The sequence below is a fragment of the Pezoporus wallicus genome, unplaced genomic scaffold, assembly GCF_028554395.1.
Source record: "Pezoporus wallicus isolate ANWC-B61680 ecotype Strahan unplaced genomic scaffold, APGP_CSIRO_Pwel_v1 scaffold_6362, whole genome shotgun sequence".
In the NCBI taxonomy this organism is placed as follows: Eukaryota; Metazoa; Chordata; class Aves; order Psittaciformes; family Psittacidae; genus Pezoporus; species Pezoporus wallicus.
This window is the reverse complement of record NW_026637663.1, coordinates 5,885,228-5,911,879: the sequence shown is the minus strand read 5'-3', so window position 1 is coordinate 5,911,879 and position 26,652 is coordinate 5,885,228. Positions and strand designations below refer to the sequence as shown.

General features: G+C 39.3%; 1 protein-coding gene across 1 annotated transcript; it reads left to right on the top strand.

The window, feature by feature from the left end:
• The first annotated feature begins 921 nt into the window (after positions 1-921).
• Positions 922-25,755, top strand: RNASET2 (ribonuclease T2). The gene is made up of 10 exons (XM_057406940.1): positions 922-1,114; positions 4,497-4,601; positions 7,153-7,219; positions 13,247-13,302; positions 14,226-14,283; positions 15,067-15,137; positions 19,392-19,505; positions 21,710-21,755; positions 21,959-22,033; positions 24,484-25,755. Exons 2-10 carry the CDS (start codon positions 4,513-4,515, stop codon positions 24,673-24,675), a joined length of 768 nt encoding a protein of 255 aa, XP_057262923.1. The 5' UTR covers positions 922-1,114; positions 4,497-4,512; the 3' UTR covers positions 24,676-25,755.
• The last annotated feature ends 897 nt before the right edge of the window (positions 25,756-26,652 follow it).

Genomic DNA, 26,652 nt, shown 5'->3' with positions numbered 1-26,652 from the left:
GGGCCAGGGCATCCCAGAGAAACCTCCCAACCGCTCCGCAAGATAGTGCCAGGCCCCCGCGGGAGGCGGGGCTACTCCCGTGCGGCCTTGCGGAGGGGCCGGGCCGGGCCTGCGGGTGCAGGGTAGGTCACAGCACTACTCCAGCCCTTTTTCTTGCCCGCAGCCTGCTCCGGGGTGGGGGTTGTGTGAGGTAAGGCTGGACGTCTCTTGTGCGGTGCTGCGCGGGGCTCTGGAGAGAGGCCTGGGGAGCGGACCAAGCAGCGGAAGCTGAGGTGAGGACTGGGGTCCAGGGCAGGTTGGACCCGAAGGCGTTCCTGGTTCCAGCGTCGCCGCAGAATTCTGCTCCCACCTCCTGCCCTGCGTGTGGCTGCGCTGTACTGGCAGGAGGCAGGGAGCGCTCGGCTCCCCACGGGCTGTCTGAGCTTTTCTGCATGTTGCCTCCCGGTGAGATCGCTGACTTGGTTCGAGGTGGGGTGGGACTGAAGGTCTGGAAAGACTCAAGTCCTATTAAGTTTCATTTCTTATGCCTTAAATTCCCTGTGAAGCAAGTCAGAAGTCAGCCAAAAAAAATCGCAGTATATCCCAGATTTGGGAAAACTCTTCATAGCTTTCCTTTGTATACGTATCACCAGCTTTGGCACCCTTACGTCACTTGCAAGCATCCTGCTTCGGGTTCTCTGCTGGTTTGCATTATTTACAGTTAATGAAAAGACCTTTGTAATAAAATGGGATGATTGTTTAGCTGGAGCAAGAACTTTATAGTGTCAGGAAGCTAAAACGTTGTGCCAAAAGTAGAGCAGCGTGTTAGTTTGTGTGTGAGAAAAGAAAGGTGCTGCCTTCCCATGGCTCCCCAAGGAGCCAGCGGAAGGGCTGAGCACAGCACCGAGCTCCTGCCAAGCTCGCCCTCAAACACCTGCAGCACAAGTTCTGCTTTGAGTAGTGCTTTGTTAGAGAAGTAGTGAGAAAGGTCTGCTGAAAAGCTCTCTGTGTTAGGAGACGCGAGTGTTGCACCTGAGAAATATTTAAAGCGCTTTTTGTAGTTACTTAGGCGAGCACTCGCGCTTGGGATGCATGGTTAGCTGGGAGTGGGCTGTAGAGCTTAAAGTTGCTGGAGGTGAGAGCGTTGTTACGTTTCTGGCATTTAGCTTTGTGACTTGGCCGTCACACCCTTTGTTTCAGAGGCAGTGTGTGCAGCCTTGTTTGAGATCATGCCAAAACCTTGGGTGATCATTTTTGTGGGTTTAGTTGCCAGGCTAGCTGTCTTAATTCTCATCTCAGGACGCTTAGCTGCATGCGTGCTATGCCATGAGAGTTATCTTGCTAATGCTTAAGGGCTCTTCTACAGCCTCTTCTCTGTTCTGAGTCTGTATGCCTGAACTAAACTGTAAGTCAGGCAATTCTGTATAAATATGGGGTTTATTAGTCAAGCTAGCTGTTAAAAGGGAGTACAATACAGGTATACTAATTGGTAATGTCCTAAAAGAAGCAGGTGCTGTGTCAGCAGCCTCAAGATAATCTATTAGAATTCAAACAATAGTGAATGTGTTCAAGAAAGATTGCATCACTATTTGTTGCCAGCTCTCCCAAGTCCTTGATAAACCTGGGCAGGTAATTTTGATACCAGCATTGAACAATGATGACATAGCTGACAGTGATTTTGTGCTGACTTGGTTACAAACACTCACACAAGAATTGTGTATTCATGTCCAGGTACAGTAAACCAAGAGTCATCACAATGCTATTCACGTTTTTTTGAATTTTACCTATAGTGAAAATGCATTGATAGCCTAGTTTCAAATAATGATTTTATATATGTGTGCATGTTTCATTTTGAAGTGTTCTGTTTGTCATGAAGTCTTTTGGAACGTTGTGACTTTTTTAATAACTAACTTTCATAATATGAAATCCCCATTTCCTCTTATTAGAGTAGAACTGGTGTAAGATCTGTTAATCTTTCTTGTATTTGTAGAATCAGTAATCCAGTGTAATTTTTAGTAAACAAGAAATCTGTGTTAAAATTGGCTGTGCTTCTTACATCTTAATTGTTAATACAGTTTTAAATTGGATGTGTATTTCTTCAAATAAGCATCATTTGGGTGCTTTCCAGGTGAGATTGACACACTTTCACCTCCCACCATCAATGTCACAGTCGAAACTAAAGTCAGCTTGAGTCAATCATGATAGCGTCATGATAGCTGCAATATTATCTTCCAGGTGAAAGCCCTGGAGAGAGTTTGTGCATTGTTTATCTGTGGAAAAAAATGTAATTTGTTATACAAAAGTTACAGATTAGGGCTTTTGGATCTGCTTACTGTTGCAATTGTCCCTATATTCTGGTTCCAGGGAGTAGAGCAATATGCAGAATAAATCAATACATTCCATTTTCTGATAGCAGCATTTTTTTAAGCCCCGCTTTGTGCCTGGTCTGTATTTGATCACATGTAAGAGTTCTGCTAGAAAGGGAGATAATTGCTTTTATGCTTTTTGGCAAGTTAGTCACTGGGGAAAAAAAAATGTTTCTTTGTGCCTGCCAACTTAAGTCATAACAGTTTGCAAAAGAAATGCCATAATGCTTGCTGGCTTATTTTTCTACCATAATCTACTTCCTTAAAATGTTGTGTTTTTTTTTTTTTTCTTCACACACTTGTACAGTGCAGCGTTTTTTGGCAATGATATGCGACATAGTCTTAAAAATGTTACTTTCTGCTCTCCTAAGAAATGTGCTTGTTATAGGTAGGGCAGAATATTACATAAAACCTCCATACATTTCTCAGTGTTTTATCTTGGTAGGGAGTTTATCATGCAGAAAAATAAAGCCTTGCTTGGTTATCAGTTGAAAATGGCAGTAGGTGAAATCATAAGCAGGTGTGTGAGGCTGAACCCCACCTTAGCAATTCCTGCTGTTCAAGTGATAAGACTTGAGATCACTTTAAATGCAGAACTCTTGGGGGAATTGGATTCCCAGCAGTTAATTACTTATTTGCTATTTTTGTGTATGTTATGTGAACATACCAATTTCTTTACTACAAGGTGTACATCCTGGTTTAAGTAGCTTTTGGAAAACATTAGTTCTACATTATTAAGTACTTTTGTACACAAGTGGGTTTTTTTTGTTGTTGTTTTTTTTGTTGTTTTTTTTTTTAACAACCTGAATCAGAAAATTAACAGTTGCCAACTAATACTTATCTGTTAATACCTTCTATGAGGCCAAGCCTTTTATCTTGACAATATATCCATTATGAATTAGAGAGACATTAACATATGAAATAGATTACTATCTTAATGGCAGTAGTTTCTTCATAGTTTACCAAAACCTTGTGGTAAATCTAGCTGGTTACAGTTGTTACCCAAGCCATGGTTTTGAAATCTGGGCACATTCTGCAAGCTAGGAGGCTGCCTCCCTTGCAGGTCAGGTCTGGACAGCATTTGCAGACCTGCAGGGTAGTGTTTTGGGGAAGATCTGCAAGCTGGGTCCAGAGCCTCACACTAATGGTGGGGAGAATGGTCTCTTGTTTCAAGGAGTTGTGGATCAGAATTACACTGAATTTCCTGAAGTTAGTCTTAATGGCTGAATCAGCATTGTCTTTATTGGTGTCAGAACGGGCTTTCCTTGACTGCTACAAAAACCAGTTAATTTTAAAACCTTCACAAAGAAAAGGATTTGACTTGTGTAGAGAGTGGCCTTAGAAGGGGTAGATAGGTTTACGCATAGTGTCTTAGTGCTTTTTTTTCAGGTTCTCAAAATGAGAAAGTTGGAAAGTAGGCTTGGTGAAGCATTAATAATTATATGTAAATACACACATGTACATCTCTTTGTGACATCCAGGAAGTAGCACTTGAAATGCTGTGAAATGGCTGGTGGGCAGAGGAGGTAGCTTGGTTTTTTTGACCTGTGCCCAGTGAAAGTCATACTATTGGTGAAAATTAAGTTGATTTGGTGAGTTTTTTTCCTTTCCTGATTTCTGAAGTTCATGAGGTTGTAGGCAGGTTGTGCATGGTTTTGTAGAGACTGTCTCAGGTTTTAGCAGTACCTTTTTATTTTTTAACATCAGTTCAGTAGTTGACTTATACATAGAGAGAATATCATCCTTGGACATCATACTTGACTTCCAGCAGGTGTCTCATACCAGCCTTGGTTAAGCCAACATGAATGTTAAGTGTTAAGTTCAAAGTGAACCATTTGATGCAATTTGAACTGACCACAGAGTCTTGCATTATTTATTGAAAAGTGGTTCTGTTGGGTCTGCGTATAGGTAAAGAAAAACAGGAAACCATGATCTTGTCATTGATTCCATTAGATTAAAAAATTGGCATACAGGCTGGGAATTGAGTAGAGCCTTGAAAGAGATCCTCATTTTACATGTGGTTGTAAATCTACTCTAGTGTTGGTAGTACATGCCGTTTCTGAGATAGTTGTGGTTTTTTGCGTTTCAACACTTGTAATTTAGTACTTTGGATAAATAACACGTTTCTTCTATTAACATCTTTTTTTTCAGCTATTTGAGTAACAAAATGAAGCCTGCGAAGCTGCAGTACTGGGTTCTGGGTTGGTTTTCTGTGGCGTTATGTGGTTGGTGTACTTCAGATAAATTCACTCAAAGGTAAGTTTTGCTGTAAATTAGAATCTCTTGACAGTTCTTACTTAAGTGCAGAGTAGAACAGTTTAACTTTTAATGAGTGGAAATTTTATTATGTGCTATTTTTGGTGTGTTATTCTGCCCTTAGGTGATTGGTAAAATGAGGCATCTGCATTAACTGGAGGAGTGGGGGTCTTGCCTGAGAAAAGCTTTACATTTGTTAATGTGTCATCATGAAAAAAGGAAAGAAACATAAAAGTCATTCATTGCACTTAAAACCTTTGCAGTCCTGCTTTAAATGAATCATTTAGACTTATGAAGTAGGAATGCCAAAAATCAGAAATAATTTTATGACCTATAACAAAAAACTGGAATCATCCGTATGGCATGAATTGTACCAACTCTTACACTGTATACTTTTTTTAATATCTCCTCCCTCCTCTTGCTATTTTCTTGATTCTAATGATTTTACATCCCTTTTCATACAGCATCCCATCTGAGGCTGTTACACTGCCAGGCAGCCTGGTGGCTGTTACACTTGGCAAAATCTGAGCTTGAATACCAATGGTCCATGGGGTAACTGTGCCCCAGATCACACACTTCTGTGGTAAAAGCTCAAATTCCTATTGCGTTCTATTAGGAAATAAATTTTCCTCCTTCCTTTCAATGTTTTGGCAAGAGAGGGGTTAGGGGTGCTCAGTTAAATGAGCACTTCTTATAACAGCTACATTGCAGCTGGTTGGTAGCTTAGGCACTGTGCTGAGGTCTCCTGAATCCCCAGGACCTGGTCCATGGCTTGGCCATCTTGGTGGCAGAAGCACAGTGCTGAACTGCACAGAGCAGGATAACGGGCCAAAAAGATGGGAGGTATCCCTGAAGCTGAATAGGTATTAAATCCAAGGCTTTCCTTGGATTCCAGTTACAAGCTTAAGTGTCTAAAACTTGTTCTGTTTAATAACCAAAATTTTCTCAGCTGTCTTTAGCTAGAAATTGTCTAGGAGAACTTGTTTTGGCATGATTGCCATTGCAGAAGCTAGCTGCTATTTCAAATACAGATGAAAAATTGTATTATCCTAAGCCATTTTTCTGTTGATTTTTAAGCAGGGAACCTTAACTGCTCTACAGTATTGAGGAATTCTTCCATTCAGGTTTCCACAGTAGCTGTGAAGACCAGTTGGAACTGTTAATAATTTTCATTGTGGCTATGCCTGATTTGTTCCAGAGCTGTTCTGCTAAATTGTTTAAAAACCACAGTTATATGTGAATGCTTAAGAGAAAACGGTGGCCATTGCAAACTCGCAAAACTAGGGGAAAACAATGAGAAGTGATAAAACGTGGGAGCATCCCTACTTCCTCAGGTTGAGAGGAATTAGCTGTCTCATTTATTTATATATAATCTCTGGCAGGCATTAATGATGGACAAGTATCTAATAACTTCTAGAGAGTATGTAAATTTGTTTTTACAGTACTGCACACAGTGCTGTCAGATGGCAAAATAATTTAGAGTTCTGTTTTTGTTGGTTTTCCCACTTGCTGTTCTATTTGATTGCTCAGTGTGGTTGCTTAATAGCTAATTATGTCTGCTGTAGTGTCTGAAGCAACAGGGTTTTTATCTACTTGTAGTATGTCTGCTCAAAACTGTTGGAAAATGCCTCTGTAGAACTGGCAAAGACATAGGCTTCCAACACTTTTTGAACAAAATTTTTAAGCATTTTTATTTTTTCCTCCATGTGTATAGGAATAAGATAGTACTGGTGCCTCTGTAAGTTATTATATTTTATTATAAAAGGCTTCGAAACACAAGTGCCTTTGTAAAATATGGGATATTCCTTCCTCAGTTCTTCCTTAAGTAGCCTTCAGAGTGTCACAGTTTGATTAGTTATTGAATAAATTCGATTTAGCTTAAAATTCATATTAAGCATTTTGAAAATGTAGTGTTAGAATTAAATGTCCATGAAATTATAAATTCAGCATTTTTTAGATATGTTTTTTACTCTTTATTCTGATTTTGTTTGGGGTTTTTGTTTGTTTGGGTTTATTCTAAAAGATTGGGGCTACTTGAAGGATCATTGCACCTCCTGCCCTGTCAGCTACATTGTTTATGGTTGTTTGTAGTCTTTCTTTTTTAGAAGAGTAGTTAAAGTTCCAATGTTGTATACTATCTTCTCAGCTAATATCCCCATCAATAAGAATTAGATGATTCTTAGCACCCTAAATAAAGATATGTTCTTTTTTTTAATTGTTATAAAATCTTGTCAGTAAGCACTCTTCTAAATATAAACCAGAACAACATCTTTATTCTGTATTTAAGAAATGGAAAGCATATGGAAATAGGCTGCCAGGAATAGAATTTGTTTAGTAATGGGGGAGTGTTAGCAGGTTTCCAAGTATGTTGTTTCTGTGTGATTTGTTAGTTTGATCCTGCTGTGTTTGGAGTCCTCAAATATTGCAGTAGAAGTTACAACAACCAGCTCTAAAATCAGTGTGTTACACTAGTAATCATTGTGCTGCTGGCTGAAGGTGTTGCTTTTCTTAAAATGCTTGAGAAAAAACTGATTTGTTTGTCTTCTTCCAGTGACAACCACCCTCATACCTGGAAGAAGCTGTATCTTGTTCATCATTGGCCAGTGACTGTATGTAAGGTAAGATTTCTGTGTTTTGTTCTCTTTTATCCTGACAGATATTTAGCCTTGGACAATCGATGTTTGAAAACACAGTGAACAAAGCGTATCAAGCATTTTATCTTGATTATGCCCTGTATCTTTATAAAGGCTTTATTGATCTTTGTGCACCTTTTGTTACTTCCTCTGCATTCCAGAGTAGCAGTAAACAAGACAGGATTTTAGAGTGATGCAGATACAATAGTCAATGTAGGACATACTGTACACTAAGCCTTAATTGTTTGTTACACATTTTGAGATGTTTTGTTAATTGTAAACTTAATCCTAGATTTTCACTAGGCTCTGTAAGAAGACTTGCCTGCCTTGTCTGACTGAAGACAGTACTTGAATTGTCTGCTGCACAACAAATTTTAGTTTTGTAATGTTGGCTTCAGCATTTTAATGATAAGTCACCCAATATGGACTCAGAAGAAAAGAGAGCTATAAAGCAGTTATGCAGGGATGTCCGAGCATTTCTGTATTTGAGGGATGGGACCCAAAAATGACCTTAACCTTCCAATATATGTCTATCAGAAGCACAGCTAAAAGGTGAACTACTTATGTCCCTTTTGCTGTTAAATACCTATTGCCATCTGTTAAGTAGAACATTTTTCCTATGCTGGAAATACTTAAAGGCCTCTTTTCACACAGCTAAGTTAAAAATATGCTATACTTCAAAGTGGAAGATGTGATCAGGTCTACTGACACAGGGATGAAGAGCCCTGTGGATAGTAAAGAAACTTCAGTTTCAAGCTAAAATCTCTGGAGCCAAAAAGGTCCAAATTCTGGGAGATTTAGGTTTATTTATTACAATATTAGAGTCTTTTTTTTTTTTTGTACTTTAGGTACGTTTTTATTTCTCTTAATTCCTATTCTGGCAATATGTATAAAAGCAGTAGCGATAAAATTCACATACTGCCTGAGTTTCTGAGGAAAACTAGATGTATTTAACATTAGTTAAATACAGAGGGAAGTATCAATAACAAACCTCATATGACTGACACCAAGGAGTGGCCACTGTTCTGTTATTTGTTTGTTTACCTGTTTTTGAGGGGGAGTAAGGGCGGATTTGCTACAATTTGTGTGATTTTCTGCTGAATAAATATCGCTTATTGACTTCAACCGGAGATGCTAGTGTTTGGGAATTTGTAGTGCCTCGCATGAGTGGGCATTCAGAGTCTGTAGCAGTGCAAACTCTTGCTTATATGGATAGTAATAAATAATAATAAAATCCCAAAGAAACCTTTCCTGTTGAAAGGAAAAATAGGTGGGTGAAGGAAACTACAGAGCTCATATCATTTATGTGAAAGACCATGAGACACTACTTTGTGCAAGTACTAATTAGACTACTTTGCTACATACTGTGTTCTTGATAGGTGTGTGGATGACCTGTCTTTTAATTCCTAGCTGTTTTGCATATCTCAACAAGTTTTTCAGGCTTTTGAAGACCTTTCTTAAGTGGCACACCAGAAATTTGAGAATACACATCAACCAGGTCTTCCTGTGTTTTAAACTGAGTGCAGCTGGTGCTTTTAAATACTGTGACCAGCACAATTAAACTGAAAAGTGTTTTGTAATCATGTCTTCTAAACTAACATATTAAAATAGAATAGTGAGTATTATGGAAGCCTTAATAACCCAGGGATTTAGCTACAGACTGCTGCAGTGAAAGGGTGAAGGAAAAGAGATATTCTTCCTTATCATGTGATTAGAAATTCCTGTACCATATAATTGACCTAAAGTGACTATAGCTTCAACAGAGATATCCAAACTAAATTCTCAAGCTGACCTCAAGTAATTATGAGTTTAATGTTCCCATAATAAATTGTGCCTGTAGTGCAATTTATTGAATTTCATGTGACTAATTCATGTCACACTTAAACTTTCTGGTCACAAATTAATGTTAGTCCTGTTAGGTGGAAACAGGAGCAACTCAAGGGCAAGAAGAGGGACTTTTCCACTCCCTTTATATGGAACTATGAAGATACTTAATTCAGGAACTTAAGAGGGAAATATTATTGCAGCTTTTGCATCTTGGAGATCGCAAAAAGAGGAAAATCTTCTGTTGGCATTTCCTTGTGAAATACGGAGAATCCAGTGCAATTTGATAGGCTATTTATTTCCTCCTCTGTTGAGAATGGGAAGGATGATAAATAAATGGGTACTAAACCCTGCTGTCATCTGCCTTTGGCTGTATGCATGTGCCGATCAAATGAGTCAAAGACAACAGAACAGGCTGGTGAACAGAACAGCCTGAATTCAAGTTTGTAGTGTTAAGTAGCAAATGAAATTTTATTTTTATTATTTTAATTAAATATGAGATAAAAAATTTTTCTTTGTCAATAATTTTACAGCAAAGGCTTAAAGGAAGAATAGAAACAGTATTTCTTTTTTGTTATTTTTTAAATAGAAGTAGTCACACCTAGGATTAGACCATAGAGTTCCTTAGATAAAGGGATACCTTTATTTCTTCATTTGTGTATGAAGCCAGGTGGGTCAAAATGAGTTCAGCTTTTCACATATGCTATTTTGGAACAAAGTAAAGTTTTTTTCAGAAATGCCCATGTAACTTGTAAGAGAACTCTTAATCTATACCTCACATGTCTCTGTGAATAAGGTCTGGTTTAGATTTTTTTGTGGGCCTTTGTCTTCTATAAGAATAAACACATGAAAGACTTTAGCTTACCAGCTCATGCTAGGGAGGTGTTCAGCAAGAAGTAAATTTGTTTTATTCCCCTCCTCCCAGGTTTTTTCACCAACCTTATAAATTTGGTTCATTCATTGATTGGTTTTACCCCAGGGGGTGGGGGGAAGGAGGAAGGGGAATATTCACATACTGTTTGGGGAGAGAAATTGAGGAGGTGAACTTTCTCCACAGTTTCAAAAGCAAGATTTTTTTCATAGCAGTTATGATGTTTCATCCCAAAATAACACTTAAAATTGATCTTAGTTAAAGAGATGGCCCTTTTAAACAGGGTGCTTGAAAAGGAGAGCAGGATTAAATATTTCACTTCCCAGAAGTTGGCTTTATATTTAAACTTGGGGTATCTGCATGTCATCCAGTAGCACTATCCTCTCCTATGTACAAGCTGCTGTACCAAGGGATTTGTAATTTGACAGCTCTACAGGTAACAATTCCATAACAGTTTGATGGTGTTTCACTTCTTTTCATTTTGGAGGTGAAAGTAGTCTCCACAATTCTAGCAGCCACTATTTGTCCTGCGTCTTGCTGTTACAAATACACTCATCTCTCTTCAGCACTCCCTTTCAGCATGGTGAGTGCTGTAGAGGCTCTTTGGCTCTTTTCTTGGTGTTATATGTCATGTATGGTTAATGTGTATTTGCTTGATTATCAGATTGCTTTAAACCGGGAGAAAGCAACATTCCTTTTTTCAAATTAATCTAGATATAGAAGGCTTTCTGTGGTCCAGTGTCTACTTGAAAAGATTCATTTGTTAACTGTTTGAAGTCAGTGCTTGCCTGAGATTGAATTAATCCTTCAGCAATCAGTCTGTGATAAACAGGAAGGCTGACAAGAAGTGTTTTTGCAGAAGTAGTGGCAATACCCAGCTTCTCAGATTAGCATTTTTTGATTTCATGATATTGATTTAAAATGAACAATGGAAAAGTGCTGTGGCTGGAATTAAAAAGGAGGATGAATGAAGCTGGAAAAGCATGCAGACTCTGAACTAGTGCACTGCACATTGCGCTGATCTCACAGTTCTGCCAGCACACAGTGTTAACACTGAGAGCCTGATGAAATGTGTAAAAGAAGCTGCTAAGGTTAACTGATAAGGTTAGTGCTGTGATAGGGGAGAACTGATTCCAAATTTAAAATACTCTGGGCTTTCCTTTAGCGTGGCTGAGACCTGCGGTTGAAGTTTGAATAAGGAACACAATTGCACTGTTCCTGTTACCATCCTTACTTGAGCAATCTTAACTGCTAGTTGGTTGCTTGGGTTTGGTTTTTTTTTCAGGGGATGATGCTGGGATTAACTGGCTGTATTTTGGGCTAGATAGCTGAACTCTCAGCTCCACAAAGCTTGTGCCATGACAGGAGAGATGTTGTAGAAGCACTTACAATGTATATTTGTTGAAAAATACTCCTTTCTGGAAAAAAAAAAAGCGCTGTTGCTAGGTTTAATTGCTTCTGTTATTGGTGGCAAGAAAGGAGAGGAAGGAAATGGACACAGATCAAGAAAGTCTTGCAGAGCTCACAATTTAGCTGCCACTGGCTTGTGACATATGGAAGGCAATTAGTGAGATTACAGGCTTCTCTGCTCTTCTCTACACTCTACTCTTGCTTTGGCATTCATAAAAGGCATTGTGGTATAATTAAGGCAGCATGTAGAGCCAAAAAGAAAAGCTATTAGTATAGGGAACAAAAATCGGAGAATGTTGTTGTTTAATCATGACTATTGTTTATTAAAAAAAAAAAAGCCTTAATTACTAGGCAGAGTAGAATCATAGAATCAACTGGTTGGAAAGGACCTTAAAGATCATCAAGTCCAACGATTACAATAATCAGGGAAAATGTTGTGATATGTGAATATGGATGTGTTTTATATTGTTCAGGAGTATGTACTCTGCTCTAAACAATAATTAATGTGTAGGCTGTTTCTCCTGCATTATCAAAAGTTTTTTCTGGGGCCTTTTTATTTTTGTATGAATGTAAATAATCTTTCCTCTTCTCTCCATTTCCTTGCCCCTCAAGTCAAAGTATTTTCAAATTATATTCTAACTATTTTATTTTGAATAAGCAGACTATTTAATCTCTTCTTTGTATTTTTCCCTTTTGATATAACAATAAAACTACTGGATGCAGAAGATGGGTTTGTGCTTGTCTAATATTACAGTTTATTTTGATGTTTTTTATTTTAGTGATTCTGGCCTCCTTGAAAAAATCTGATGATGATAAAAACACTGAGAGCTGCCATCTGGAGTATGATACATACACATGTAGCTCCATACATTTAGCATTGATCAGGCTACTTTCCATTACTTCAGAGTCCTTTGTCTTCATTTTACACTGTGTGTTCAGGATGCCCCCCAGGCACAGCTACAGGTTGGGCAGAGAAGAGATTCAGAGCAGCCCTGTGGAGAAGGACTTGGGGGTGTTGGTTGATGAGAAACTGAACATGAGCCAGCAGTGTGCGCTTGCAGCCCAGAAAGCCAGCTGTACCCTGGGCTGCATCAAAAGGAGCGTGACCAGCAGGTCAAAGGAGGTGATCCTGCCCCTCTACTCTGCTCTTGTGAGACCTCACCTGGAGTATTGTGTGCAGTTCTGGTGTCCTCAACATAAAAAGGACATGGAACTGTTGGAACAAGTCCAGAGAAGGGCCACGAGGATGATCAGGGGAATGAAGCACCTCCCGTATGAAGATACGCTGAGAAAGTTGGGGCTGTTCAGCCTGGAGAAGAGAAGGCTGCGTGGAGACCTCATAGCAGCCTTCCAGTATGTGAAGGGGACCTATAGGGGTGTTGTGGAGGTACTCTTCATTAGGGACTATAGTGATAGGACAAGAGGTAACAGGTTAAAACTTAAACAGGGGAAGTTTAGATTGGCTATAAGGAGGAAATTCTTTCCTGTTAGGGTTGTGAGGCACTGGAATAGGTTACCCAGGGAGGTTGTGAATGCTCCATCCCTGGCAGTGTTCAAGACCAGGTTGGACGAGGCCTTGGGTGATATGGTTTAGTGTGAGGTGTCCCTGCCCTTGGCAGGGGGGTTGGAACTAGATCTTAAGGTCCTTTCCAACCCTAATTATTCTATGATTCTATGATTCTGTGATTAACTTCATGTGCTTCAAAACTTTAATGCCAGCTGGTCTCTATTAAGTGGCACAATCCATGAGAGCTTCAAGTAACTGGAGTTCACCAGTTCCTGATTTGGCAAAGCAACAGTTTTCACATCTCATTAGAGCCTTGGACCACCAGTGAAAGAGCTTTTATATTTTCCTTTAAGCTATTGGTTGCAGGTAACAAATACTATGTATTTTTTTTTCCCCACAGATGAGTGCTAATGATTGTGAACACCCTCCAGAGTACTGGACAATCCATGGACTGTGGTATGATCATAGGAGTGTTTGTATTTCAGCCTGGAAAGGAAAAGTCAAGTTTTGTACCTACATGATGAGTGCTTTTTTATATGTATTTATTTTTGAGGGCTTAATCTATTTGGTTTTATGATTCCATGCAATAAAAGCTTATGGCTTGATACAGAACTGAAATACGCTTTTGTCTCTCATGACTTGCTGAGCTCCAGAAATCTTCTTGCCACATGGACATTTTATTTGTACATCTGCTTGCAAGATTAGTAGTATTCTCAAACAGAAGGGGAAGTATAGTTTCCCTTTTCTCGCTCCCTGCCCCCCTTCCATGAGTACACAGAATTTGTTAATGTCTTGTGACCGCTTGTGGCTTTAAGTATCTTAACTCAGCACAAATATTGCAAAAGTACAGGCAAAACTAATTTGCTTCAAAGGAATCAACTCACGGGGATTGATGCCAGTGGCAGCAATTCAAAGGGTTTCCCGACAAATACAAGTAAAAAATCAGTACAGTGATTTAAGCTATGCATCCTGGAAAGGTGAGCAGCATTATGTCTAGATTTCCTGGGAGTGTCTTAATGATACTTGCAGAATCATCACTTGGTGCAGTGCCTGGAGGAGGTCATTGTCATTAGTGACATCATGTGCAAGACCCTTCCATATAATTTACTCCTCCTATATGACTTATACACAGAGTGAGAGGGACTTAACAGCATAATGAAAAGGCTCTGCATGGGGAGAAAGTGTTTTGGCCATAATTAACGGCTTGAATTTTTACTTCTAAACCAGTGTAGAAGCTGATGGGGTACTTGTATTTCTAAAGAAAATCTCTAGCTATAATCCTGCATATTTAAAATTCAGGCTAATGATGCAGACTAGAATGCTGATAGTTACTATCAGTGAGTTGGGAAACATCTCTCACTTTTATTTTGCTTCCCTAGGCCTGACAAAACTGAAGAGTGTAACAGGACGTGGCATTTCAATGTCACTGAGATTAAGGTATTTATTTAAAGCAAAAACAGTCTCACCAAGCAGAGCTGAGTGCAATTACTTTTGCACATCCTAAATGCAAAACCTGTAGCTTACAATGTATCATTTTTAATGTTTGCTGAGAGGTATGGTCTTTTAGGGACTCCCCACATGCATTAGGTGCTTCTGCTACTGCTTAAAGTTGCAGTGCTTGTGGTCATTAGCAGCTGTTCCTACTTTATTTTGTAGATATGAGGTTTGGCTCATTCAGCTACATCCTCCTTAAAAAAATCTAGAGAACAGAGGAGGTGGATCTGCAGTGGCAAAAAGTACCTGTGAAAAAGAGGTTACAGTCAGTCAGTGTTCTCTCTTCCATTTTCTACTGTAAAGCCAGAACACAGCAAACAAAGAGAGTACAGATGACAGTCTTCTCTATGTTTTCTCCAAGGGCATTAGTCCCTTATTCTTTGTTAATTAAGAAAAATAATCCATATTTCATTCAATGTGTTGTAAATGGGGCTAGGAGGCATATGTTGACAAATGTGAAAAGCTGAAGGAAAATCTTACATTGGGGCAGTGTGTTGGTATTGGTACATTCAGGTATTTAGGTAGTTGTATCTACTTGTTAGCTCCAGCAACAGCATTTTCAGAACACTGGGGGAAGAGACCTTTCCTTTTTCTGCAAGTAAATGTTTCAGTTTGGGATGTTAAAAATGAGACATCAGTTCTAGAAAATGTGTCAGTGTATGTAGATTATGTAAGAAACAGCTTCTCAACACCATAGGTGCATTTATTAATTGTGATATTTTTTAGGATCTTTTATCAGACATGAGACACTATTGGCCTGATGTGCTTCATTCATCTCTGAATCGCACCCAGTTCTGGTGAGTATTAAAATAAAAAAAAAAAACAAAAAACAACCATTTAAAAAGTATTTTTGTTATTATTTAAAAAAAGTCCATCTGAGTTAGTATATCTTTGGGTGAGACTTTGTTCTTGAGAAGCAGTGTCCAGGAGGCCACTGAAAGCAGTGTGTCTTGTCAGTCCCATTTGCAAAATTAATGCGTTTTCTTGTTAGAGCAGCTGCAAAACGCAGAGGTTGAAAAGAGGGCCATGGCAGGGGTTTTGGAGAAATGAAACTTGGTGAAAGAGAGAGAGTGTGTTTCCTTCCCATGTGGGCAGGGAGGAAAAGCAGCTGCTGAATAATGGTAGCTCCTGGGATTTTATAGGTAGCTGCCAGGCCTCTTTTCTTAGCTAGCTTTGCTGTGTTGCTGGCCTTGAAAGACGTTTTCTTTTGGCCTTTCTCACAGAGGAGGAAATAGAAAAATAGGACTCATTGGATCATCCTAGCTACTTTTCTACAGAATTCTCCCTTTTTACTTACTTTCCTAGCAGCCTAAAACCAGATACAGGAATTTATTTAGAGATAACCTGCTTAGATCATGGGAAGGAAGAAGGAAATTTTTATCTTCCCTGGTAACAGAACTGTTTTCCTTCCCCATGTTTCTCTCTGCTTATGAATAATCAGGCACTTGGACCAAAGAGTGGTATGGGTGGTATTTGAGTTTGCACAGGCTTTAGTTTGAGTGTATTATTTTAAACTGAAGTCAATGACCATTCAAGTTAATTTGCTGAACCATGAGCTACATGAGACAATGTATGGGTATGCAATTTGTTCTTCCAGTTCTACAGTGAAGGCTGTAACATCACCTAAGAAGCAGATCACATAGCTAGAGGCAGTAGCATTTAAAGCCATCTCAACTACAAGTGCCCATAAGTTTTCCTTTAAATTGGATGACCATTTCTTCTCTGTATCACTAGGGAAAAGCTTTGAAGGGAATGTACATCTGTCTTTAGTCTTGGCCTTGCTCTACAGAAGATTCTAGAAGACAGTTGTCCCCAGAGACTTAAACTGGTTTCACAAGTGTCTTATTGCAGCCTAAAGTTGCAACTGTCAAAAGTGGGGGTCTCCTCCCTCCACTCCTCTGTTCTTGCCCCGTGCCAGGGAGAACAGGACTACCTCTTTCTGTGATAGCACGAGTTTATGCAACCTCAGTCTGTTCCTGCAATTAGAATAAGAAAAACGTGTTGGAAATCTAGCACCTCCCATGCCTTGACCTGTTTTCAAAAAAAAAAAAAAACAGGTGCATATGAGTCTTTATTTTGCTAACACAGATATTTTGGTAGGCAGCAGATGTGAACAGATACAATTAAAATCTTTTCCCTTTCAGTTCAAGGTTAGCAAATAGCACTTATTTTGATACCTGAAAATAGAAATGTCATAAAAGCAGAAGTCAAGTTACAACACTGTAACTGCTATTTGGATTGATGGAGTAGTTCACTCCCTTTCAGTAAGGGGACAAGTGCACTGTAATTGGCAGTTGTAACTGCAGATTTTGAAATGCAAGCTTTTAAGCCACTCAAAAGCCTATAAAAATCCCACTATATGCCTTCCTTCAGTTAAAATACTTTATTTACTTCAAAATTAACAGAAGACCCCACACTCTATAGTGTAAAAATCCCAGTACAACAGAAATTAAGAATCTGAAAGTGAAACTGACTGTTCACAATTTTCATTGTTGTAGACTAAAGGCATCTTAATTAAGTAAAGAGCATGAGCAAATAGATACTGAGTATCTTAGCATAGTACATCAGGGTTTTTCCAAGACTGCTATAATTATGTAATATGTTTCTTCCTGGCTTTACCTCTAAGTGTAGCCCTGGCTTGAAAGGAGAGGCAAGGAATCTTCCTGGTGATTTTATGACGGCTGCAGGTGCTTCTGTAAAAGTAGATGCATATCTTCATTCCCCTTATTAACTTACAAAAGAATGCCTTAATGTAGGACAAAGGGTTAGGTGTGCTTTGATATCTCAAATTTATGAACTAAAAGAATCTCTTTTATAGCAATATATTTTTTTTTTTTTTTACCAAATAAGGATTTCTTGACCAAGAGAATTCCCTTCAGGATCAGTTTATATATATGATACAGAAGAAGGAATCAGTTTTAGCCTATAGGACAGCTGGGTATCCTTAATCTTCTACATTCTGTGGGCAGCACTTGCAGTTGTGTTTTACAGAAATTCTTTGTTCCTACCCTAATAATAAGCCAGCCTTCAAGCTGGGTGGTATCTGTAATCCTTGGACCATCCTTCTATGCTCCTGACTTTGTCACATCCGCGTGACTGCATTTGGGTGAACTCTGTCCTTGTGCAAACAGGAAGAAAAATCTCTGAGGTTTAGCTTCCTTTTCATGCAGTTGAGTTGTACCAATTTCATAACATTTCATTTCTGCAACCCCCTGAAACTTCATTTGTAGATTTGAGGTGTACAAGTGTAGCATTTATTCTTAGCAGCACCATAGAGAGAATGATGGATAATGTTTATATAGTAGAAGCCAGTCTAGTGGTGTGCCTGCTAAAGTACTGGTATCCTACAAGGAAGGAAAAAATGTTCAGCAAAGTTCTTGACAGCTAGCATATGTACTCTGTGCTACAGCCTAGCTCATGAGTACAATAGGTACAGAAGGATGGGTGGCCTTCATGACTGCAGGCAGCTTTGTTCTGTATCTACATGCCACCTAGCTGTGAGCTGAGACTCAAGTAGAATTACCTTGTCTTATTGTGGTCTAAGTGAACTATAATGTGTCATAGTGAATAACATTGAGACATTAGTTCTTTTGATTTCATAAACAAATTATGTTATGTTATTCCCTGGTACCTACAGATGTTTCATTTCCTAACTGCTTGAATTTGCATTTAAATGGAAGAGGTGAAGGTGAAATTTCATATGCTTTCAATGAATGGTCTTAATTAGCTGTATCTGCATCATTACCTTTTTTTCACGTGGCTGTGCAGCCAGATTTAAGTGATGCTGTCAAGAGTGTCATCTGAAAGTTTCAGTAATTGCTTTGTAGTGACTCTAAAGTTGCTTTCAATTCTGGAAGCTCACAGAACCGATGAAAAGCACCTGGTGTATTCTTGGCTTGCTGCAGCTGATGATGCATGGGCACTGCTTGTGGGTAGCTCTGTGTATTTTCACCTGGCATCCCCACAGCACCATCACCTGGGCCCTGTGGTCAGTGCGAACTGGACCAAACCACTCCAAAGCAGTTCCAGATTAGCAATAGTGTGCTTCTTGAGCGCCATCAGATCTTTGGCTCTGTATCTCTGCCTTCTTTGTGGGAACAGAAGGACACATAAATACTCCTGAAAGCTTTCAAAAGACAGGCGCTACACTTTGCCCCTTTGTCTTGTTTGAATTTGCCATAAAAGCACAAAAATTGCTTTCTTTTTCACTCTGTTCCTTGGTATTAGAAGACTTGATATAGCAGAATAGAAGGAAGATTTGAGAGCAGTTCTGTGAAAATACTGACACAGGCCAAAGTAGAAGCTGAGGCAACAAGTCTTGTCTTAGCAGCTTGTGCAGTTTCAGTATTCCACCCAGAATAAGGTGGAATAGGGAAACTGCAGTTTTAGGTCTGAAAAGTTTTTAGTGCTTTGCAAGTACGTTTAACATCAAAGACTCCACAGAAATTTACACAAAGCTTAGAAATACTTATTTTTTAGGCAAATTCTTACTATTCTGACCTCCAAGCATCTCCTTGTAATACATCGAGGGACCTTTGTATCATAAGAACATGATTTACTTCATCAATTCCTTCACTTAATTATTTAAAAAGCCAACTGATTCAGAGGAGACAGCTGAAAAAAACAACATCCAGACTGGGCTAACTTAGAATTATAGAATGGTTAGGGTTGGAACGTACCTTAAGATCTTCCAAGTTCTAACCCCCCCCGCCATGGGCAGGGACACCTCACACTAAACCATGTCACCCAAGGCTCTGTCCAGCCTGGCTTTGAACACTACCAGGGATGGAGCATTCACAACTTCCTTGGGCAGCCCATTCCAGTGCCTCACCACCCTCACAGTAAAGAACTTCCTCCTTATATCTAACCTAAACTTCCCATTTAAGTTTAAACCCATTACCCCTTGTCCTGTCAGTACAGTCCCTGATGATGAGTCCTCCTCCAGCATCCAGCCTTTTAGATACTTGATTTAAGTATATTGGCTAGTTTGCACAGCAAATATGTCTGCAAATAATGTTTTCTAAAGCTTAAATTTTGCTTTTCTCCTATAGGAAACATGAGTGGGAGAAACATGGCACTTGTGCAGCCACACTTGCGGTCCTTAATTCTCAGAAGAAATACTTTGGTAAAGCCTTAGAACTCTACCATCATATTGATCTTAACAGGTACTTAGTCTGTGGTCTGCCTTTTCTTTCAAATAGTTTCTAGAAGTTTTAAGTCTAGCCTAAATAAAGTCTAAAGGTCTGATGGTAGAAGGGAAGCAAGTATTAGCATAAATTATTTTTAGTGCTAGAGTTCAGAGGAGAGGTTGTCTACTCTGAGAAGCATTTGTCTGGTCACTTCAGAGTTTAGTAAGCCAGCATCTTTCCTCACAGCATCATTTTAGACAATCTGAGCCAGTAAATTCTGAGAAGCTGCATGGGCTATATCTTGCTACCTAAAGCTATGGTACAAGTAAACTTCTAAATCAGGTGACAGAAACCCCCAAACTTCTGAGTCATACTGAAGCCCAAAAATTTGTTTTTAGGAAAGACAGTGCTCTGCTCAGAGGAAAGGACAAGCTGCAGGCAAAATCATCAGAACACCTTGGGTAAAAGGCAGAGAGTTAGCAGCAAGGTGGAGTGTCCTGAATAGTGGGACCCACTGCTGGCAGCCCTATGCTGTCCTCTCAAATAACCCCAATGTGACACTCTCGCTTTTTCCGAGCAGCTGATTGCTCCTCATGGTTCCAAAGCACTGGGCATTCCAGATAGAAAATCTTAATGGGAATGGGGTGGCTTGTCCCAGCACTGTATATACACATTTTGGCTGCAGGTGAATGCCAGTAGGCCAGAGTCCTTTCCCCATCAGTGCTTGGTATGGGTAGGAGAATGTTTGACTTGGATTTGTTGACCATGAATTCTCTGTCTGTAAGGTGACACTATCTGAAAGAGGAAATATGTTCTTTCGTATTGAGAAACATGCCTTTTTTTTTTTTCAATCCTAAAATGCTGCTTATGTTCTGACACTGACAGAACAATCTCCTAACAAAGTCTCGTTCACTGTGCGTATGTACAAAGGAAATAGGTCTCCCCCCACCTTTTTTGTGGGCGTCTTGTAAAACTTAATCAGATTTTTCTAGACATTTTGTTAAAATTAATAATGTCTGATATCTAAGTAGCTGGAATGGTGTGACTAAAACATTTTACAGATGGCACAGTCACTTATTGTGTGGCTCTATCAGCATGTGTAACACCAAAAAAGAATAGAGACTGAAACATGTTGAAATTAATTGCTCGGAGCATATTCTCCATTGTAAAAATGAGCATAATTAAATTAATCTTTACTGGAAAGAATAAAGATTGCTAATGTTCTCATTACTTCATTTATACTTCAATAAAAAAAAAGTAATGTCAGTGATTAAAAGATTGTTTCCAAAAAGCAAATTATTAAAAAGAGAACATAATGCAGGCTTCTGTAAGAATAACAGAACATCATCTATTTTATTGGCTTCCTTATATCAGTAGTAAAATGACTATGCCACACAGCTAGGTCTTTGCTCGACTGGGTTAAACTTTCCCTGTGCAAAACCTGACCTTTGAAGGGTTGAGCATTACCAGTGGTCGTGGACTAAATTCTGCAAGATGCTGAACGTTCCTACTCCTTACAGAAGAAGCCGGGACTTAGAGACTTAGCACCTATTAGGTCCTTCGTCTTGTCACCCTGGAAGTACAGACTTCCCTCGGGAAGATTTAGATTTTAGGTTCAGTAATCTAAAGAAAGGGATATACAGGCTAAAGGTTCTTGAGAGTTACCTTGTTTCTCTAATGTGAACAACCTTTTCCTCTTCAAAAAACATACTCATTAGGAAACATTTCTGCCCTGATCCAGATCCATGTGCATGTCCCTCTCCCAGCGTGCTGTGTGCCTCCCACTCTAGCAAGCCCATCCCGTCTCAGAACATGAGGTTGTTTAGAGCAGCCTCATAGATCTACCTCTGTCCCTCCCTGATGACCAGAGCACCTGGGTGTTGCTCAAGGTGGGGGAAACAAAGCAGTTAAACTGCATGTCTTACCCAGCCCTCAACAGAGCATTCTGAAGGTCCAGCAAATAACAGTAATACTGCCTTTCCTGTAGCTGTGTCTGAAGACTCAACTCTCCAAGTTCCTCATATTAAGGTGAGGGAGAGGGTTCTTCCTGACCCTGCCAAGTTGGATGGGAGGTGGCCTTTCAAAAAAAGGGAACCTTTCCTTGGCCTGGCAGAGCTTCCTTTGCTCCTTGTTGCTGTAATTCCTGCCAAATTGTCACTAAGATTATCTGTTTATCTAATGATTTTGAAGTTATGTTTGCATACAGGAGCCAAGATAAAAATGTTACATCTTTGTTTCAGTTGTCTCCTGAAAGCTGGGATAAAGCCAAGCAGCTCATATTATGAGGTAAGAAGCAGCCTTTTATAAAACAATAACATGTGTATACTTATTTTCAGCAGGAGTCGAGCAATTTCTGGAGAGTAAGTAATCTGCTAAAAATTGTATAGTTGTTTAATGTGCTTTATCTAAGTTTTTGTGAACTTAAGTGTGTGAGCTGTTGGAAGATGTGCTAGTGACTTATGAATTTATATAAGCTTTTAATTTTTCAGATGACTGCCATAAAAGAAGCTCTTACAAGATTTTATGGTGTAACACCGAAGATCCAATGTCTTCCTCCAGAAGAGGTAAAAACCCCAAACACTCCTCAATGCCACCACCCCCCAACTGAAAAACGAACAAAAAAGCAACCAAACAAAACCCAGCAACTTACTTTTTCAAAGAGCACTTCTTATCAAAAAGCAAAAGCAAAAAGATTGCAAAATCTTCAGTACGTTGGAACTTGGGTCTGGGTGTTACTTGTGTATACAGCTCTTTGCAGGTACATATTGCTTAATTCTTGGAGTTGAGTTCATGAAAGCACATTGCTTACATACTGGCACCACTGATTTCATCTTATGTTACTGTTATGATGGCTTTTTCTTAATGCAGAAATATTTTTAGTGCAAGAAGCATCTACTCTTTACTTAGTAACTTTGCTGTTAGTATACTTACCCAGAAAGTGGGAGCACTGGGTTTTAAAGGTCTCTTTTTCTTAAAAGTTTTGAACCAGCATCCCTTCCATGAATACTGTAACCACCACGTTAGAGGTATTGCTGTAGCTGAGTACTTTGCACTCCTACTATAGCTTAATTGCCATATAGTAAATTACTACAACCAGCAAGAGTGAGCTGAATGGAACTGGTGACTGGTGGCCTTGACCAGGTACTGCCTGTCAACAGCAGTCTTCCCTTCACTGGGCTATACTCACATTCTGCATGAAGAAATTCTTCAGTGGTCAAAATCCTTCAGAAATAAAGCAGCTCAGAGGCTCGTCTTAGAGACTGTTCTCAAAAGCCTGTACCTAAAGAAGTACAAAAAAAGCAGGATGACGATAGTGTCTAGAGCCAACAGTGTCTAGAACTTCCATTTCTTTCTACTTTTCCTTGCCAACAATTATACTATGAATCATGATGCGGTAGAGAATGTGGTATGCAGAGACAGTGTGCTGTAGTGTAAAATACAGGTCACCGTATCTGACCTAAAAAAGCCTTTGAAGGAACAAAATAGTGTTCTGAGCAATTATGTGGGTAGGCTGCATAACTGTTTCTTTCCTTTTCCAGCTAGGTTACTTTGCTTTTATTGAAAAAGAAAATCAAAAAGCAAACCCACAATATAGTTTTCCCTCTTACAATTGGTTCCTTATTATCTCAGCTTGATAAAAGTGGTTCACAACAAAACACTTGTCAGAGTTATTGCCCATACACAGACAACAATTTTATGAAAACTTGCCAAGATAAAGTTGCTGTTGGAATTTAATAGCTTGTGTGTTGTCAGCTCATTTGCATTAGTAGTGCTCTGAGGTTTTTGTACTTGGATGTATTTTTAAGTTACTTTAAGACACAAAGGCATACGAGTTGAATGTGGATTGCACACTCAGCCACCTCTTGATGTTGAAAAAATAGAGCTAAAACAAACCCCAGTTTCTAGCTCTGTTTGCTGTAGTTCTGCCATTGCTTTTAGTACAACTGGGATACTGCTCAAGTTATGTGAAAGTAGTTTACAGCTGGAGTCTCCTGTGCTTAACTGCTGAAGCTAATGGTAAATAGAAAGGGAAAAGTATACTCCAGTTATTTAAAGATAGTCCTTCTCAGAGTTCCAGCCTTGTCAATGCCTGAAGTGTGTTGTGGAGGTGCTTTGATGTTTAAGATGCATTACACACTTGCTGTGTTCTTAAGTTTCTTAAAAAAAATCACAACCCCACCCCAAACCCAACAGCAAGGAGAAAAGAAACAAAACAAACCCAAACATAAAATCCCCAAGAACAAAAGCCAAAACCAAAATAAAAGCCAAAACCAAAATAAACTACGAAACCAAACCAAAGGAACAACAACAAAAAAATACCCGCCATAGTAATTTCTCTCTTGTACATGTATTTTTTTTGTCCTGCTGTAGTGGTTTCAAAACCATCTTTTTTAACACATGCACACCTGAGCATTTTTGGGAATTTTTATTTAGACATCTTCCATGTCTGCTTGCCTTACTCCTGGTTGGTATCATTCTTCCTAGCCTGTCCTCTAGTCCAAAAATGACATTTCTGATACTTTTTGACAGCTTGCTTCAGTATTCTTTCCAGTAGCAGCTGTTACAGAACCAAGTTTATTTTCTCCTTTTTGGAGAATTTTCTTTGTCTTAATTCTCATCCTATGAAAGAGCTGTTAAAAGGTGGCTTTCAGGTCACGCATACTCTTCCATATTCACAGACTTCAGCCAGGGTTCATCATTAGGGTGAACATCTTCTGTGTACGGTGCAGATTTGGTAAATGCTAAGATGTTCTATGTCACAGCATTTCATAATGAGGCTTACTAGTTAGGCAGATTCCCTAAACTGTTACTGAATTATGTTGTTGGAATTTGCATCTCTGTCTGCTTGCTCCTTATGTATGATAAGCTGTTGAAAGTGAATGCCCCTGGTATCTGCCCTCTTCACATACATATACAAATAAGCACTGCTGTATTCTGTAGATAAGGCAGTATATCTGAAGAATTGATTTATTTCTTCTCCTTATCAAGCTGATCTCATCCTTCCTGTTTCTAGGGTGAAAAAGCACAAACAATTGGTCAGATTGAATTCTGCTTCACGAAAGAGCTGCAGCTGAGAAACTGCACAGTACAGAATGGTGAATCCGAACCAATGCCAGCTGACTTGAAGCTCGGAACTGAGGAGTTATCTGTCTGCAGTGATACTCTCCCAACATATTATCCTTCACAAGTTCAAGATCATAAATGAAGCCATAAGAGTTTGAAAAACTTTTTTCAATAGTAACAAAACCCAAATCCTTAAAACATTATACCTTGGGAAGCAGTCTTGACTTAGCAATATTACAAAGCCGTGTCCATATCACTGTGAAGATTTCTTCTGGAAAACGCAATTCCTTTGCCATGAAAGGAGAATGGTCCACATTGTAATGTCAGTTATGGGCTGAAGTGTTGCATTTTGGCTCTGATATTGATGGGACTAGAATCTGATTAAGAGCTTTGCTTGGACTTCTTGGCTTGCTTATGGCTTGAATCAGTGTTCAAGAGAGAACTGTCACTTGTTAGTTTCACTTGCAGTTAAGTCTGCCACTTCAGGCACTTCTGGTTTTTGACAGTGAGTCAGGGAAATGAAGTCATTCTTTGTTGTTTGAAAGGATGTTTGTCTCTCTCACATGAGATAACAAATTTTTGAGAAGAAAATATTGTAAACAAGAAGAGCTGAGAGAGCTGTCTGGGGGTCCTTTTCCAGACAGGAATTGTGCAAATTGTGTAAATTTGCTTTCCAGAAGTGCTGGGCACAGGCTGTGTCCCCTGAGGCACATTAAGCCTTTCCTCATTCAGAGATCACAGTGGACCAAAGATGACAATTTTTGCATAACTTCTTAGTGAATGAAATAACATTCATCAGGTTTTGGCACTTCTGCCTGAAGGACCCCAGGAATACTGTATTAGTAGCCTTACCTATTATTTGTTTGATTTTCCTACAGTAGCTCCATACAGTCTTGAAGAACAACCAATCTTAGAACCTACTTCCAGTATAGGATAAAATGTTAGGCCCTACAAATACATTGTTGTTTATTTTTCATTGTACTTGAACATTTAACATTACCACACAAATATGAGTGCCTGCACTTTTATTTACAAATGAGATTGCCACATTATCATTTTGTTCCAAGAAACAGCTTTTTATAAATGAATCAGTAAATGACACAAGGTTTCAGTAGAAAGTACAAAATTCTCTTAACTCTTTCAAATAGTACTTAAATGTGCATAGGTTTGGGGTGGACTACATAGAATGTAAACAAGTCAGAATGAACATGAATTTACCTTTATTGTCATAAGTTTGGTGGTTTTTTTTAAGAAGTAAGACTCTTTCATCAAAATTGTGCTATTTTTTAATGTTTTGGAATTTATTTATTTTTTTATCATTTGGTGAAGTCCTTTGTTCTCCTTTTCCTTTCAAAGCTGTGCCAAATCCTTGCTTGTTAAGCTGATCAGCAGTGATACGGGGTAGTGTTTGGTAACCACCATCAGCCAGTTTCATTAACATCTTCCTCAGGGCTTTTAATTCATCAGTTTGGTTATGAACACAGCCCTTAAACAGAACAGCAGACTTCTCAAAATCTCACTATAAATATTGCCACCTTGGATCAGCAGGTGCAGCAGAAAAACAATCCTGTTAAATCCACAGCAACGTGCTGTACTGCCACATGAGTGATTGTTGAGTTTTCTGGTTTTCTGTAGTTGTTTTAATTCTGTGGTGCTCTTCAGTTGGAAGAAAAGCTCAGGAGTGGAAGCCTTGGTGTCCTGGGTTCAGCAGCAGCAGTCATTTTTTCCCCTTCTTGGTAGCTGGTGCAGTGCTGTGTTTTTGACTTTCGGCCTGGGAACAGAGCTGATAACGCTCAAAAGTTTCATCTGGCCAAGGACTTTTCTTGCCAGGGAGGAGGGGAAGGCAGGAGGAAGCAGAGACAGGACACCTGACCCAAACTGACCAACGAAGTATTCCATACCACAGCACGTCATGCCCAGGATGTAACTGAGAGCTACCCGAAAGGGCTCGAGGAGTGCGGGGATGGACGAGGTATCGGTCGGGGCTTGGTCAGACTGGGGGGGGGCAAGTTAGCGGTTGGCTGGTGGTGAGGTGTTGTATTCTCTTCCCTTGTTATTTCCTTTATCATTGTTATTATTGGTGGTAGCAGTAGTGATTTCTGTTATACCTTAGTTACTA

Coding starts and splice junctions, on each gene's coding strand:
- RNASET2 (XM_057406940.1), top strand. CDS start 4,513: ATGAAGCCTGCGAAGCTGCAGTACTGGGTTCTGGGTTGGTTTTCTGTG. Junction 7,220..13,246: donor GGCCAGTGACTGTATGTAAG/GTAAGATTTCTG, acceptor TTTTCCCCACAG/ATGAGTGCTAATGATTGTGA. Junction 13,303..14,225: donor TGGACAATCCATGGACTGTG/GTATGATCATAG, acceptor TTGCTTCCCTAG/GCCTGACAAAACTGAAGAGT.